General features: G+C 45.7%; 5 protein-coding genes across 5 annotated transcripts; 2 read left to right on the forward strand and 3 right to left on the reverse strand.

Annotated features, from left to right (window-relative positions):
- Positions 1-1,384: 1,384 nt before the first annotated feature.
- Positions 1,385-5,755, forward strand: LAJ45_01601 (uncharacterized protein; the record flags this gene model as incomplete). Its single annotated transcript, XM_046111194.1, has 6 exons — positions 1,385-1,618; positions 1,669-1,872; positions 1,928-3,897; positions 3,964-4,474; positions 4,528-5,478; positions 5,537-5,755. 6 exons carry the CDS (start codon positions 1,385-1,387, stop codon positions 5,753-5,755), a joined length of 4,089 nt encoding a protein of 1,362 aa, XP_045975138.1.
- A 1,239-nt stretch (positions 5,756-6,994) lies between these two features.
- Positions 6,995-9,493, reverse strand: LAJ45_01602 (uncharacterized protein; the record flags this gene model as incomplete). The annotated part of the gene is made up of 5 exons (XM_046111195.1): positions 6,995-7,013; positions 7,076-7,087; positions 7,330-7,960; positions 8,020-8,377; positions 8,444-9,493. 5 exons carry the CDS (start codon positions 9,491-9,493, stop codon positions 6,995-6,997), a joined length of 2,070 nt encoding a protein of 689 aa, XP_045975139.1.
- A 17-nt stretch (positions 9,494-9,510) lies between these two features.
- Positions 9,511-11,179, reverse strand: LAJ45_01603 (uncharacterized protein; the record flags this gene model as incomplete). Its single annotated transcript, XM_046111196.1, has 4 exons — positions 9,511-9,574; positions 9,624-10,429; positions 10,482-11,110; positions 11,170-11,179. 4 exons carry the CDS (start codon positions 11,177-11,179, stop codon positions 9,511-9,513), a joined length of 1,509 nt encoding a protein of 502 aa, XP_045975140.1.
- A 742-nt stretch (positions 11,180-11,921) lies between these two features.
- Positions 11,922-13,321, forward strand: LAJ45_01604 (uncharacterized protein; the record flags this gene model as incomplete). Its single annotated transcript, XM_046111197.1, has 7 exons — positions 11,922-12,036; positions 12,101-12,122; positions 12,180-12,310; positions 12,388-12,397; positions 12,523-12,703; positions 12,758-12,980; positions 13,038-13,321. The coding sequence occupies 7 exons, from the start codon at positions 11,922-11,924 to the stop codon at positions 13,319-13,321; spliced, it is 966 nt and encodes a 321-aa protein (XP_045975141.1).
- A 371-nt stretch (positions 13,322-13,692) lies between these two features.
- On the reverse strand, positions 13,693-14,770 carry LAJ45_01605 (uncharacterized protein; the record flags this gene model as incomplete). The annotated part of the gene is made up of 6 exons (XM_046111198.1): positions 13,693-13,776; positions 13,859-14,074; positions 14,181-14,311; positions 14,414-14,571; positions 14,642-14,688; positions 14,747-14,770. The coding sequence occupies 6 exons, from the start codon at positions 14,768-14,770 to the stop codon at positions 13,693-13,695; spliced, it is 660 nt and encodes a 219-aa protein (XP_045975142.1).
- Between the last annotated feature and the right edge of the window lie 99 nt (positions 14,771-14,869).

Here is a 14,869-nt window from a genome sequence, read left to right on the forward strand (position 1 = left end):
TCTCGGCCTGCAGTCTGCGGGAACAGTCACGAGTACTCCAGAATAGCAAATGGAGAATTACGGCAAGCCGCATGGAGATGCAGTGACGGGTGTGTGCATAGTCCGCAGAGTACATGTGCTCCACTACATTGTGTGTTTTTGAATGGGAGACGTGATCATATTGGACAGAGATGTGGAGTACCTAGTATACCACAGGCCAATGATATGTGTTTAGTCTGAGGTAAGTATGAAAATTTGAGTTGGCAAGAACTGCACAGGATCGAGACCACTTCAGGAGGAGAGAGGTTCCTACGTGCCTAAGTCGCAAATCATGATACTGGGGGCGGGGACACGACAACTAAAGACAGCCGTAAAAATAAGGATTGAAAATCTGACTATATACGGGGACAAGCGGAGGCAGCGGCGGTCTCCGATATAAAGCTGGTATTACACCGTGACCAAGTCACCGATAGCCTTCCCTCTGAATTCCGACTATCCAGGGAAGGGGGGAGCCGAACGATTGAAGGAGGTGTTTCTTTTTTACCCTTACTCTTAACGGTGATCACCGCTGATATCTGAGGCACTAATGTCAAGTAAGCCGAGTTAATTCTTCTATGGGCGAATGATTACATCTAGGTATATACATAGCCCTCCTGGTAATAGGGCATGCTAGTAATTAGACACTACTTCATGGATTCTGATTCGGCACTCATCTGATTCGTCACTATAATAATCATGGAGTATGACTCGGTTAGATGGAATTGTATATTAGAGCGATTTGGCCAATCCCTGTTTTTCAAATTTTGAACTCAAATTTTGAGGTCTTGGCGGGATTTTCACCAAAAACTACTAAATACATGTACTCTAGGTTTACACAACGGGAACATCGGGCCTGGACAGCTTGCTGACTAACTTCATGTAATATTGCAGGTCGCTCCCCCCGGAGCGGCAATCCCCGGATACGTAGAAGGAAGGTGGATTGCCATGGTATCCCTATCAGAACGAGAAAGTAAAATTGTCTAAGTTAGACGAAACGAAATATTAAGGCACAGGCTGGAGTTGATAAGATATCTATAGATCGATTAAGGTACAGAATATCTCATTATATGATTTAGTGTGTCTCTTCTACCGTCCTCCGGCCGTGGTCTTTAAAAGCTTCAGCAAAGGCTGTCCGTGTTAACGTTTCTGTTCGTTGCCATAACTTAGTGCGGGGTACTAATCCCGCCACCGATAAGCATTGGGGCTCTTAACCCTGATCATCATTACCGGCCACTAGACACGTGCACTACTACAGGGTCACCGATAACTGGCCTAGTTGTACCTCACTCGCCACTTCAGAGCATACATCTATATATTGAACAAAACCCGAGTTTTTATTTCAAGAGTGCCTGCATCCCTATTCATAATGGCACCGGGACTTTTAAACACTCCAGCTCCAGCTCTTCCAGGGAGTGAGCTTGCATCACTTGCTGCTGTTACCTCTAACTGGGACGATTCTGTCCAATTTTACCTGAATGGCACGAAAGTAGTGATCGATTCCATTGATCCGGAGATTACTTTGCTTGAATATCTTCGAGGCATTGGTCTTACTGGCACGAAGCTTGGATGTGCCGAGGGGGGCTGTGGAGCTTGTACAGTTGTAGGTACTGAAAGAGCTTAGGAAGTAGGGTTTTAGCTAATAATTTGAAGGTCGTATCGCAATATAATCCAACAACAAACAAAATTTACCATGCTTCTGTGAACGCCTGTCTTGCGCCCTTGGTTAGCGTGGATGGAAAGCACGTTATCACGGTGGAGGGGATTGGTGACAGCACAAAACCACACCCGATCCAGGAGCGCATTGCAAAGTTTCATGGTTCACAATGTGGTTTCTGTACACCGGGAATTGTCATGGTAATAACTCTGCATCGCCACCCACTTAAGAATAATTTCTAATATCAGACTTTAGAGTCTCTACGCACTTGTCCGGAACAACCCGGAACCTACAGCTCATGACGTTGAAGAAGCCTTCGATGGAAATCTCTGCCGATGCACTGGATATCGACCAATTCTCGACGCAGCTCAAACTTTCAGCGTAGAAGCTGGGTGCTCAGAAGCATCAAAAAAACAGAACTCGGCTCCGGGTGGTTGCTGTATGCAGAGCACAGACGGGACACTTCCAGCTGGGTGCTGTAAGAATAAATCAGCGTCTGGGCTTGAGGACATCCCAGTAAAGAAATTTACGCCACCGGGTCTCATCGAGTACAAGCCTGATACAGAACTGATTTTCCCACCGGCTTTGAGGAAACATAAATTCAAAGCCTTGGCTTTTGGCAATAAGCGTAAGAGATGGTTTAGGCCAGTTACTTTAGTGCAGCTTCTTGAAATCAAACATGCTCTACCGTCCGCAAAGGTTATCGGCGGATCCACAGAAACTCGGATTGAAATTAAGTTCAAGGCCATCCAGTACACTGTTTCTGTCTATGTCGGCGATATTCCAGATCTCCGACATTTCTCATTCGAAGATGATCATCTCCATGTTGGTGCAAACATCACATTGACAGACCTTGAGGGCGTGCTCAAGCAAGCTATTGAGAAATATGGCCCTTCGAAATCTCAACCATTCAACGCTATGCTGAAGCAGCTGGAGTACTTTGCTGGTCGCCAAATCAGGAATGTGGGGACTCCTGCGGGTAACCTTGCTACCGCTTCACCCATATCGGATCTTAATCCTGTGTTCGTTGCTACGAGAAGTACTCTGATAGCGCAGTCTTTGGAGGATGGTGAGATGGAGCTGCCAATGTCTGAGTTTTTTAAGGCATATCGAACCACAGCTTTACCGGCAAACGCGGTACTCAAGAGTATCCGGGTGCCCATCGCAAGCGAGAAAGGCGAATTTATTAGGGCTTATAAGCAGGCAAAGCGGAAAGATGACGATATAGCGATTGTCAACGCTGCTCTTCGAATTTCTCTCAGTGACGACAATGTCGTTGAATCTGTGAATCTAGTATATGGCGGCATGGCACCAACGACGATCGAAGCCAAGAAGGCAATGTCTTATCTGGTCGGAAAAACATGGGGCGAGAAGGAGGTCTTGGAAGGGACGATGAATGCTCTTGAGCAAGACTTCAATTTGAGGTTTGGAGTACCGGGTGGAATGGCAGTTTATAGAAAATCATTGGCGCTTGGATTCTTTTACAGGTTCTGGCATCAAACTGTTGGCATTCTGACCGGTGATGTTGAAGAGGAATTAGTACACGAGATTACCAGAAACATCTCTTCCGGAGAGAGGGATCAGGATAGCACTCTTGCGTACGAGCAAAGAGTGCTCGGGAAAGGCGTGCCTCATGTAGCTGCAATGAAGCAGGTTACTGGAGAAGCACAGTATACGGATGATATGCCAAGGCACACCAACGAATTATACGGATGTTTGGTTCTTAGCACAAAAGCACACGCAAAGATTTTAAGCGTCGATAGCGAACCAGCATTCGATATTCCTGGTGTACGCGCGTGGGTAGATCATCGGGATCTGGAAAGTCCAGAGTTGAATTGGTGGGGTGCTCCCATGTGTGATGAGGTGTTTTTTGCCGTCGATGAGGTTCACACACACGGACAGCCTATTGGTATGATCCTAGCGGATTCTCAACAGCAAGCTTCTCTTGCTGCAAGATCTGTTAAGGTGGAATATGAAGAGCTCCCGGCAATCCTTACAATTGAGGAAGCCATTGAGAGGGAAAGTTTCTTCGAACACTATAGGTACATTAAACAAGGAGATCCTATCGAAGAAGCGATGAAGACGGCAGATCATGTATTTACGGGGGTGGCGAGGATGGGTGGCCAGGAGCATTTCTATCTCGAGACAAATGCATGTCTCGTGGTACCCAAGTTGGAAGATGGCGAGATTGAGGTTTATAGTAGTACTCAAAACCCTACAGAAACGTATGTCATATCCGCGCTCCCCAGTGGCTTGAATTCGTGGTTTTTAATATTAACATTATCTTATAGTCAGACATATGTCGCTCAAGTTACTGGTGTTCCGGCAAATCGCGTTGTTGCAAAGGTGAAGCGTCTTGGTGGTGGTTTTGGTGGCAAAGAAACAAGATCGGTTCAACTTGCAGCAATATGTGCTATTGCAGCAAAGAAGACCAAGCGGGCAGTCCGATGCATGCTGAATCGGGATGAGGATATGATGACTTCCGGACAACGACATCCATTCATGGCACGCTGGAAGGTTGGCGTCAACAATGATGGAAAACTTGTGGCCCTTGACGCCGATGTTTTCTGTAATGCCGGATGGTCACAGGATCTTTCCGGCGCCGTGTGTGACAGGTCATTATCACACATCGATAATTGTTACAAAATCCCAAGCGTAGATGTCCGAGGAAGGTTATGCAAAACAAACACGATGTCGAATACCGCTTTCAGGGGCTTCGGTGGCCCTCAAGGGATGTTTATCGCTGAATCGTATATGGAAGAAATTTCAGACAAGCTAGGAATTCCAGTACACAAACTTAGAGTAAGATATCCAACCCCATTTGGTGCTTTAGAATCACTCTAACATACCTCCAGGAACTGAACATGTATAAAGAAGGGCAAACTACACATTATAACCAAGAATTGAAGGATTGGCATGTTCCAATGATTCTTGATTCTCTCAAGACAGAGGCAGATTTCGAAAAACGTCGTCAGGATGTCGATGAATTCAACAAAACCCATAAATGGAAGAAGAGGGGATTATCCTTGATACCCACCAAGTTTGGTATATCTTTTACGGCAATATTCCTTAACCAAGCTGGTGCCTTAGTTCATATCTATCACGATGGTTCAATTCTCGTTGCTCACGGAGGCACTGAAATGGGTCAGGGTCTCCATACGAAAATGGTCATGGTTGCAGCGGAGGCACTAGGTGTTCCTATGGATGCTGTTTTCATCTCAGAAACATCAACAAATACCGTGGCAAACACGTCAGCTACGGCGGCATCAGCATCTAGTGACCTGAATGGTTATGCTGTTTACAATGCTTGCCAACAACTCAACGAACGTCTTAAGCCCTATCGTGAGAAACTTGGAGACGCAACCATGAAAGATCTTGCACACGCAGCGTACTTTGATCGGGTTAATTTGAGTGCAAATGGTTTCTACAAAACACCAGATATTGGATATGTCTGGGGCCCAAATATTGGCCAAATGTATTTCTATTACACACAAGGCGCAGCGCTCGCAGAGGTGGAAATCGATACACTGACAGGAGACTGGACATGTCTAAGAGCGGATATCAAGATGGATATCGGAAGGAGTATCAATCCTGCCATTGATTATGGTCAGATTGAGGGGGCCTTTGTGCAGGGACAAGGACTTTTCACAACAGAGGAATCATTGTGGATGAATAATGGACAACTGGCAACTAGGGGGCCTGGAAATTACAAGATTCCTGGATTTAGAGATATCCCACAAATCTTTAACGTTAGCATGTTAAAGGACGTTGAGTGGAAGAATTTACAAACCATTCAAAGGAGCAAGGTAAGAACTCCCTCAGTACACAAATCCCAATGCTTCGTCTTATAACCAATAAACATAGGGTGTCGGTGAACCGCCCTTGTTCATGGGTAGCTCAGTATTCTTTGCGATCAGAGATGCTCTCAAGGCAGCTAGAGCTGACCACGGGTGCACGGAGGTTCTGAATTTGATTTCACCAGCAACGCCTGAACGAATAAGACTTTCGTGTGCGGATGATATTATCAAGAGGAGCTATGTTAAGCCTGAAGAAGGCGAAAAGGGTTTCTTTGTTAGTATTTAAGCTGTAGCCGTTTCTATGGGTCTAACTACCGGGGGCTCCCTTCTTTATATATGTATACAAGTAGTTTCCGGCCTTCGGCCTATATGTATATCAATCAGTCCAATATACAGGCAAGCCGCTTTGCGGCTTATTTGTCTATTTGCCTGTCAGTCGGGGCTCTCAGGCCGCTGCGCGGCCCTCGACCCCTCCTGGCAGGCAAAGTCCATCACTATATCTAGATCTGATCTGGTCAATATATGACTTTTCTGATATATTATCCCCATATATCAACAGATAAGTCAGACAATTTCTCCAGTTAAAACTACAGGTATATCCCTTTAACAGCTACCAAACCGCTAAAATCGAACCACTATCAATTCCCAGAACCAGTAGCAACCCTATTAACATTCTAACACCACTCAGCACAATACCCTATGTTAATATCCAACACAACATGTTTCAAGTGAAACAAAAAACATCTCTCAATGAACCAATCAGAAGACTATAAAAGCACATTACATATGCAGGTTATAATTATATACTTATTAGATATGTAATAACGCACTTTTTTACTTTATTAAGTCAACTCGAGCGTATAAAGATAACTATATACCCCTCATAAGAGTAGCTAGTAGTCACCTTGTAATAGTATGGTCCACACTTTATTAGTCATTTTATATGACTTACAAACATCAAACGCTTAAAAATTCACACCGCTCTGAAATATATCTTTAACGTGTTGCCTCTGGGAGGATGGTAGGGTTAGGGCTATATGCAGAAAGATTGCCCCCCCCCCCTTTTTTTTAACTCTCCGTTTATTTATAGCTCTTACTTAAAATGACAGTATACCTAAAATAACACCAATCTGAAAATTATCTACAGTGGTAGCTTATGGAAGGACTAACGACATTTCGTACCCTTATTACTTCGGTCGTCATTTTTTGATTCATAGGGCCTACAGAGTTAGGATTCAAATAAAAGATATGCCCAATATCAAACTGCGAAGCAAAGTCTATGTTTCCCTTTTCTGTGAAGACTTCCCTGGGAACTGGTATAATTATCACCAAGCGGAACCCGCATGCAATTAATGAATTAAACAAAAAAAAAAAAACCAAGCGGAACCCAAACACGTTCTATCACTCGCTCTCAATCGGGCGAGTCTTGGCAATAAACTATCCATGAAGATTATTCTCGGATAGACTGACTATTGTGCCTAGGCCAGTGGTTCACGATGGGCACGAGACACGAAAAAAGAAAAGATCAAAAGTGTATTCCAAGTCTGTCTTATAAGTTACTAAAGAAGGGACCATCGTCATCCTTGTTCTCTTGCGAACTACATACACACAATCTATCCTACAACGGCAACAGCGATGGCTCACCATAGCCACCCTACAAACTGTTGAATTAAATTCCCCTTTCCAAAACAAAACAAAAAAGAAAAAGAAAAAGAAAAAACGTTGATGGGAGAAAGAGAAAAAAAAAGTAAAGCTAGAGAAATGACGAAAGATAAGAGAAATACCGCGATCCGTACGACACATGAGTTCATTTACTTCCAGACTTCTGTTTAGATGACGATCGAGAGTTCATGCCTTAACAGGTGATCTTCATCGAGATTTGGGTAAAAGGGCACTAAGCAGTCTGCGCTCTGGACATATGCATTGTTATACAGTCTCCAATAAGGTGTCCTCACTTTTCTTGCAGGATGGAACAACCCCGCCCAGACGTAGTTCATAACCAACCCAGGCCCGATTGCCATCCTGATTGCGTCAATGGCCTCGATTATCCTGTCGATAACGTGAGGTGATGTTTCGAACATATTTGGGTAAAGTAAGTTTAGCAGATGCATCATAGCATCCTCACAACCAAGACCAACGACACCAAGTGCAACGTGTTTGACAACCGACGCAGCAGTCTGCCTGTGCACTTGGTCGCGGTCGATAAGTGCATCTTCAAGAAGAGGAGTAACGGCATAGACATAATCTTTCGCCATTTCGCCGATGTACTCAAAGAGGAAAGAAAGTGATTTTAAAACACCATTCTGGACGTTGAGCTCAGGGACACGATATTCGTTCATAAGGGCAGGGAGTACAGTGAAAGGCGCACAGGTTTCTGCGACGATACCAATGGCGACTGCTGTACAAACTCGAGATTGACGTTCTTGAACCCTCAGATTGTTGAGTAGGGTGGCCAGGACATCTTGGGGACCAATAGCTTTGGCGATAAACCCTAAAAATTATTGTATAAGATCGGTGTATATGAAAGAGTGTGGGGGAATAAAAACCTACCGAATGTGTTGTTCGCTGCTCGTCTGATTCCCTTCTTATGCGCCTTCAACATATCCAACAATTCGAAACAAATTCTCATCCATTCTCTCGCACTTACGAACTCGGCACCTCGATCCGCAATTCTACCTACCAGATCAATGGTATTCTCCTGCACTTTTTCGTGTCTGTTTCGAAGAATAGGGGTCAATCGAGGAAGGAGATCCTTAATCGGTGGTTGCATGCTATTGATACCAACGACAGTAACAATAGACCTGAGTGCGCCTAGAATGGAACCCAAAACCTCAGGATACTCTTCCCCAAGGTACTCGTAAAGTACGACACCTAGTTTACCCATCAGAGCATCTTCTCCGCATTGTTTCTAATTGCTTAAGGTAAGTCGATATCCTACGTCAAAAAAAAAAAAAAATAGCGGGGGTTGACATACCATAACGACAGCAATTCTCGAAATCAGATCTGCACTTTGTTGTCTGACAGCTGAACTCTTGTTGTTCAATCTCCATAGGATTGTACTGACAATCTGCGGAAGGTACGGCTTACACCGAGTACCCAGAGCATTGACAACCGTTCCAAATCCGTTAAGCATAACAATATCCTCCATAGTCTGTTCCTGGAACGCAAACAATACACCATCTACCAGTCTTTCCTCTAGACGTTCACCAATATCCGCCGCTCCCAGAGAGGCAATGACCTTCTCGACACTCTCCAAGGTCATTTTACGGTATGGCTCACTTTCATCCTTAAGGTGGTCAACGATCCGCTCTATAATCTCTCCACACCCGACTTTTTGAGCTAGATCAACTGTTGTCTCTACCACTTGACGATAATTCCGTTTATCAAGGGCCATCCTTCGTACCCAGAACGCCTTGAAAAATTCAGGGAGTACGTTCTCCTTCAGGTATGCCGCAGTCACACCCTCAGTTCCCGCACACTGGCTGACAACCTTCAAAACAACCTTTTTCATCTCCTCATCAGGACTCTGGAATTCTCGTAGAAGGATCTCCATCACTTCAGATGTGTAGTAGTTTGCATACTCCTCGTCCATAAGGGGTATGATGTATCCAACCGCCTTCAAGAAGCCAGCCAAACCCTTTCCACGCTGCTTCTTCGCACCAGTCCACAGAGGATTAAGAATGGTATCGAAACTCTCAATACCGTACGGACTAGCTGCTTCTGCCAATGCCGCAATGGCCAGACTGGTCACAGTACGAACCTTGGCCTGCTCGTCTTCCAAGTTCGGGCCAATACACTCTACCAAGCCCTTCAAGTGAGGCAAGATAGCACAGCCCATGAGGATAGGAATCTGCTGCACAATTTTAACACCGGTATGCCTCGCTTGCCAACTTTTCTTACTGCGACAGACCGCTCTTAAGAACGGCAATAATGCGGGTATACCAAGCGCTGATGCAACGACGGCGAACGCTCTCGCAGTGGTGTTTCGCACATATTCATCGACGTGATCGATATCAGGTCGCATAGTAGAAATCATGTGCGCTAGACCGGCAGCCTTCGACAAATTGCTGATAATCTCGCGGCCTTCAACACGCGCATAGTAATCCTGATCAATCAGAAGTGGCTCTATGACGACCAGAATTTTATGCACATACGGCCTAACAAGATCATCGAGCTTATAAAGGATACGATCGATGACCTTCACCAATAAATGACGTTCCTGATCCTCGAGCGTCTTCTCCATAAGCAGAGGCAGAATTTGGTTAAACAGCGGACCTGCGCCAAATTGGCGGGCGTTATCAGTGAGTTGACGTAATGCTGTCTTTCGCATGGGAGGTGTTCCATTCTTGACCTTGAGAAGAAGACGCATGATCTTCCTCTCCTTCAACTCCTCAACAGTCATCGCATTCTCATCACCACCGTCAACAAGCTTCCCAAAGTAGGCCATATCCTCTGGCTTGAAGAATTGAAGATCGCCGACCCCCGGAATATCCGCAGGCATCTGCTTCCCGAGGATCCTGGCATTCTCAGGTTCCTGCATCATAAAGCCACCGATGCCTGTGGAGTTCATTGGTGCCGGCGTGGACATAAGCTTCCTTGCTGGTGTACGGATCGGAGCGTATCCCGGCGGGGGTTCAAGAATTTTATAACCTTCGCTAGGCAACATCTCATCGAGCTCTTCATCTGATAGAGGCGCATTCCTGTCTCCATGTCCAAAAGTAAGAGGCATGTGAGGAACAGGGGTAGCAGAAACAGATGGGTGCATGGGAGTCACAAGTCCCTGGTTTCCAACAGGTGTAGCAGCAGTAAGAGATGGAGCTTGATCCCATCGAGAGCGCTTTACCACTGGTGTTGCATCTGGAGCAGCTGCAATGTCCCATCTGCTTGCTCGTGGCTTCTTGGAATCTTCTTCCTTGATCGCCACGGCACCTTCGTCGCCTGCTACATCCCATCGCTTCTTCTATAAAGTTATTAGCAAAGTTTAAAGGTTAAGCCTGGGCAATAGCACGTACCCTCTTCCTTGTACCATCAGTTGCAGAGCTCTCTCTGTCCGATTCTTCTTTTAGGCTTGCTTTGTACTCGACACCTTCCATCCGGTCAGCTCCGTTTCCCTCTTTTTTCATTGATTCCTCTATTTTCCGCCTAACTCTTTCCTCCTCCCTTTCAATTTCCTTCTCCTGCATGACCTCCCTATAGCTTCGACCCTCGCCATCTTCCTTGAACGCGTCTTTTCGTGTTGGCGTCAACTGTCTTTGAAACCTTCGCTTTTGGTAGTCGGTCTCTCTGTCGGCGATCTGGGCGCCCTTTGCCTTTGAAATCATGAGATCGGTGTCGTCATCGCCGGCGCCAGCAAACTCATTTAATAGCTCTTTAGAGGCTGTATACTGGCCAACCAACCTGCGTGTGCCGTCACCGCCAGCCATATCCACATCATCATCTTCTTCATTTACAGGAATGGAAGTGTTGTATCCAGCGAACTTGTCACCGCCAGCGCGGTCGTAAAGGGTCGTATCGAATGTGTCTGTCAAAGATTGTTTGGAAGATTCACGCTGCGAGGTAGGATCAAAAGTTTTTGAACCAGGCTTTCCGGCCTTTGCCGCGTTGCGCTCCGCCTGGAGGCGGCGAATCTCTTCAAAATCCGCTGGCAAAGAGGGAATCCGATTAGCAATAGCGCGTTAAAGGAGAATGGGGACAACCTACAGTCAGCCATGGTAAAAATTTTGAGTGAAGAATTAAAAAAGTGAAAGAATGGTAGAGTGAGACTGATTAAGAGCCTTTCATATGTCGATATCGCTGATTACTCGATGGAAGGCGTGGAGGAGAGTGAACTGGTACCCTAAGTTCAACCAGCAAGCACAACGAATGTTTGTGTCGAAATGTCGCCTCCCGATTGAGTCTGTTACCCGGACGTCTAGGGTTGCGTCAACTATAGTAAATCGTCGGTGATCGTGCATCGACATCCACACAGCTTAAAGTTAAACACAACAGTACGATCTTAACAAGATGAAATTCTTAGAAGTGAGTAAGAGCTACATACACAACAGTATTAGAGGCTTTCTGCCGGAGTTTTATGGCGGTCATCTATCTAATCTCGATATAACACCAATGTCAACCTCCCGCATCTCCCATAATCATCGATATCGTGAAACAAATAATTGGGCATTAGGCCATATCTACAACATAGGCCTCTTTCACTCTCCATTTGTAGACAGAATTTTTGGATTAAGCTCCGCTTGTCGATGATAATATTCTCACTCGGATATATAATTATCCAATCATTCCCCTTTCGGCCAATGTCGGCACTGAGCACTCTCCAAGCGCCAAGAACAATCTTCAAACATCCTGACCTGGGGGGGGGGGGGGTACTTCAACAACCACATAGTAGTAGATCTCAGTAAAACACCCATCCCCGCCATCCCGTCCCCCTCTCCCCTCATAATAAACACTCCAAGATGCTCGCCTTGAAACGTCTCTCGACTATCGGTGCCCGCGGCTACTCTACATCAGGGTATGCCTCCACCGCAAAGAACCTCCTTATCAATGCCGACACCAAAGTTATTTTCCAGGGTTCGTGTCTTAAATTTTTATATTTTTTTGTTTGGGTTACTATGATTCTAACATGTTCATATAGGGTTTACCGGGAAACAGGGAACGTAAGTTTCATCGTAGTGGGTGGTAGAAAAACTACGTATATTGATATACGGGCATAGTTTCCATGCCCGACAAGCTATCGAGTATGGCACAAATGTCGTCGGCGGTATCAATCCCAAGAAGGCCGGGAGCACACACTTGGATCGTCCAGTGTTTGGCTCTGTGAGCGACGCAGTTAAACAAGTTGGAGGCGAGTAAAATTCGAAATCTAAGAAACTGTATGTGGCGCGAATGTGGGGCTAAAATGATGAGTACTTTGCTTTACAGCGGATGCCAGGTACTACCTCACCCCAAAACCACAAAGGAGGGAATTTTAACAATCTTATGAGAGCATACGAGCATTTTTGGAGAGAGTGGGCAAAATTTCGGGTGCGGGTAGCTGATATTGAATGAACTACGCAGTGCCATTTTCGTCCCACCTTCTGTTGCCGCTGCATCTATTGAGGAGGCCATCGCAGCTGAGGTCGGTCTCGTCGTCTGTATTACTGAGGGAATTCCCCAGAACGATATGGTCCGTGTTGTGGACATTCTCAAGACCCAGAACAAGACCCGATTGGTCGGACCCAACTGTCCTGGTATTATTGTAAGTGTTCGTGGAATTCAATGTACAGAACTATTTAGCTAATCTTCAAAACAGTCACCCGGACAATGCAAAATTGGCATTATGCCTGGTTTCATCCACAAGCGTGGAAGAATTGGGATCGTCTCCCGTTCTGGTACCCTCACCTATGAGGCTGTCAACCAGACCACTCAAGTTGGGCTCGGCCAAAGCCTTGTCATTGGTATTGGAGGAGACCCATTCTCTGGGACTTCCTTCATTGATGCTCTGTCTGTGTTTTTGAATGACGAGGGAACTGATGGTAGAACCTCTCGAAATTTCATTTTTGATATGCAAACTGGGCTAATACTACACGTAGGTATCATCATGATTGGTGAAATTGGTGGTTCTGCTGAGGAAGATGCGGCTGAATACATCACCACCAACAACCCTAAGAACAAGCCAATTGTGTCTTTCATTGCCGGTATTACCGCGCCCCCAGGAAGGCGTATGGGTCATGCTGGTGCCATCGTTAGTGGTGGAAAGGGTGGTGCCGAGTCCAAGATCTCTGCGCTCGAGAATGCTGGTGCTATTGTTGAGAGGAGTCCCGCAAGGCTTGGAAAAGCTCTGTATGAGCAATTCGTAAAGCGCGACCTTTTGTGATCCGTAGTCTAAGGTGCTTTTATGAGGGATATAGAGGAGATGTAGCCAATTTCCCTTTCTATCATTTTTTTGTTTCATTTTCTAGCTTCTCTGCTTTACTCCCTTCTTGTAGTTATTCTCGGGAAATATATACCATGCACGACTTGTTTTGGGGGAGGATATTCAAGGGATCATATTGAACCTCTGGATGGTAAGATGGATTGCTAAGATTACCGGGGCTTAAATATAATTCGAAGGTTTTTAGCTAGCAAGCTTGGTTTGTTCATAGTGTTGGAGACCCACGAACGGCCATGCAGTCTTCTTTATTGCAGTTTATTACAGTCAAGAATGAGATATAAGAGCTCCCCGCAACCTTGGCTTATCATCAAACCTTAAAGCTCGAGCTCTGTTATGCCATCAGCCCTTATGACCTTAACCAGCAATCCCTTGTAATCTATCGGCAATCTCTTAACCAGCTAGATAATCCGACCACTCGTTAGTTTATTTCTGTAAAGATACTATCGCCGGGTGGGTGATTAATGGGTGGAGTTAACCAACCTCTTCGTGGCACATTCTCAACAGCTTCTGTCCTTCCTCGAGCGTAATGTTCGGGTTGTGGTGCTTGTCAAGAATGGAAAGACAGTAGTACTGTGCATATCCATGCGCTGAATAAGGTGTGCGTGCTGACGCCGCCAAGTAATCCAGCCAGTAAAGATGAGGCTCGTTGGTGTTTGTGTCAAAACCGCCGATAAGAAGGTTCACGTAGTAAGGTTTCTATCCGAACGCAGGTCAGTTACTAGTAGGGTAACTAGGCAGTAGGAGGGTCTTGGATATAACGGTGTTTCGGGGTAGATGTAAAGAAGTGATAGAGAGCTCATACCCTACTCCTTAGACTCTTCGCCAACTCTCTCCGAACAAAGCTTGCGACGGCACTCGGCGAAAGCTGCCATTTCGAGTTATTCCTCATTCCATATAGCTGAACGTTCGCCTGGATATATTCCGCAAACTGGACTATCACATTCTCCCCGCATCAGCTTACTTCTTTATGGCCCGGATCACCACAGTACAGAAGGTGAATCTGGCGGGCGGAGGGGTAAAAAAGGTGGGGCTAACCAGTATCCCCGGCTTCTCCAGAAAACGCCATCAATGTATGCGGGTTCAAAGTGCGGGTCTTGTCGTCTTCCTCTTTCAGGACTGTTACGCCGCGCATGGCGGCTTTGGATGCCGCAATGAGGACGAAGTCTTTCCCGGTAATGCCTAGAAGTACTTCCCTATGAACATGCAAAGATGATGATGTCAGTCAATTAATCCAATAACATTGGATATAAGATGAGCACGAACATGATTACAAGATGGAGTTTGGAGATAAACGGTGATGGGGGATGATTCTGATGATAGTGGTGGTTGTGTGGTGGGGAGCTTGTGCGTTGAAGTGAAGTTACCTACGTTTGTAGAGCTTCGGTCGATCATGCTCCATATTGTCTTGGCACCTCACGTCTGCCCCACTTACAGAATGCGGAAATACCCAGCAATCCTGAAATAGCTCAAGAATCAAACCAATTCTCGATT

The sequence above is a fragment of the Morchella importuna genome (assembly GCF_003444635.1).
Source record: "Morchella importuna strain M04M26 chromosome Unknown Morimp01GS003, whole genome shotgun sequence".
Lineage (NCBI taxonomy): Eukaryota > Fungi > Ascomycota > Pezizomycetes > Pezizales > Morchellaceae > Morchella > Morchella importuna.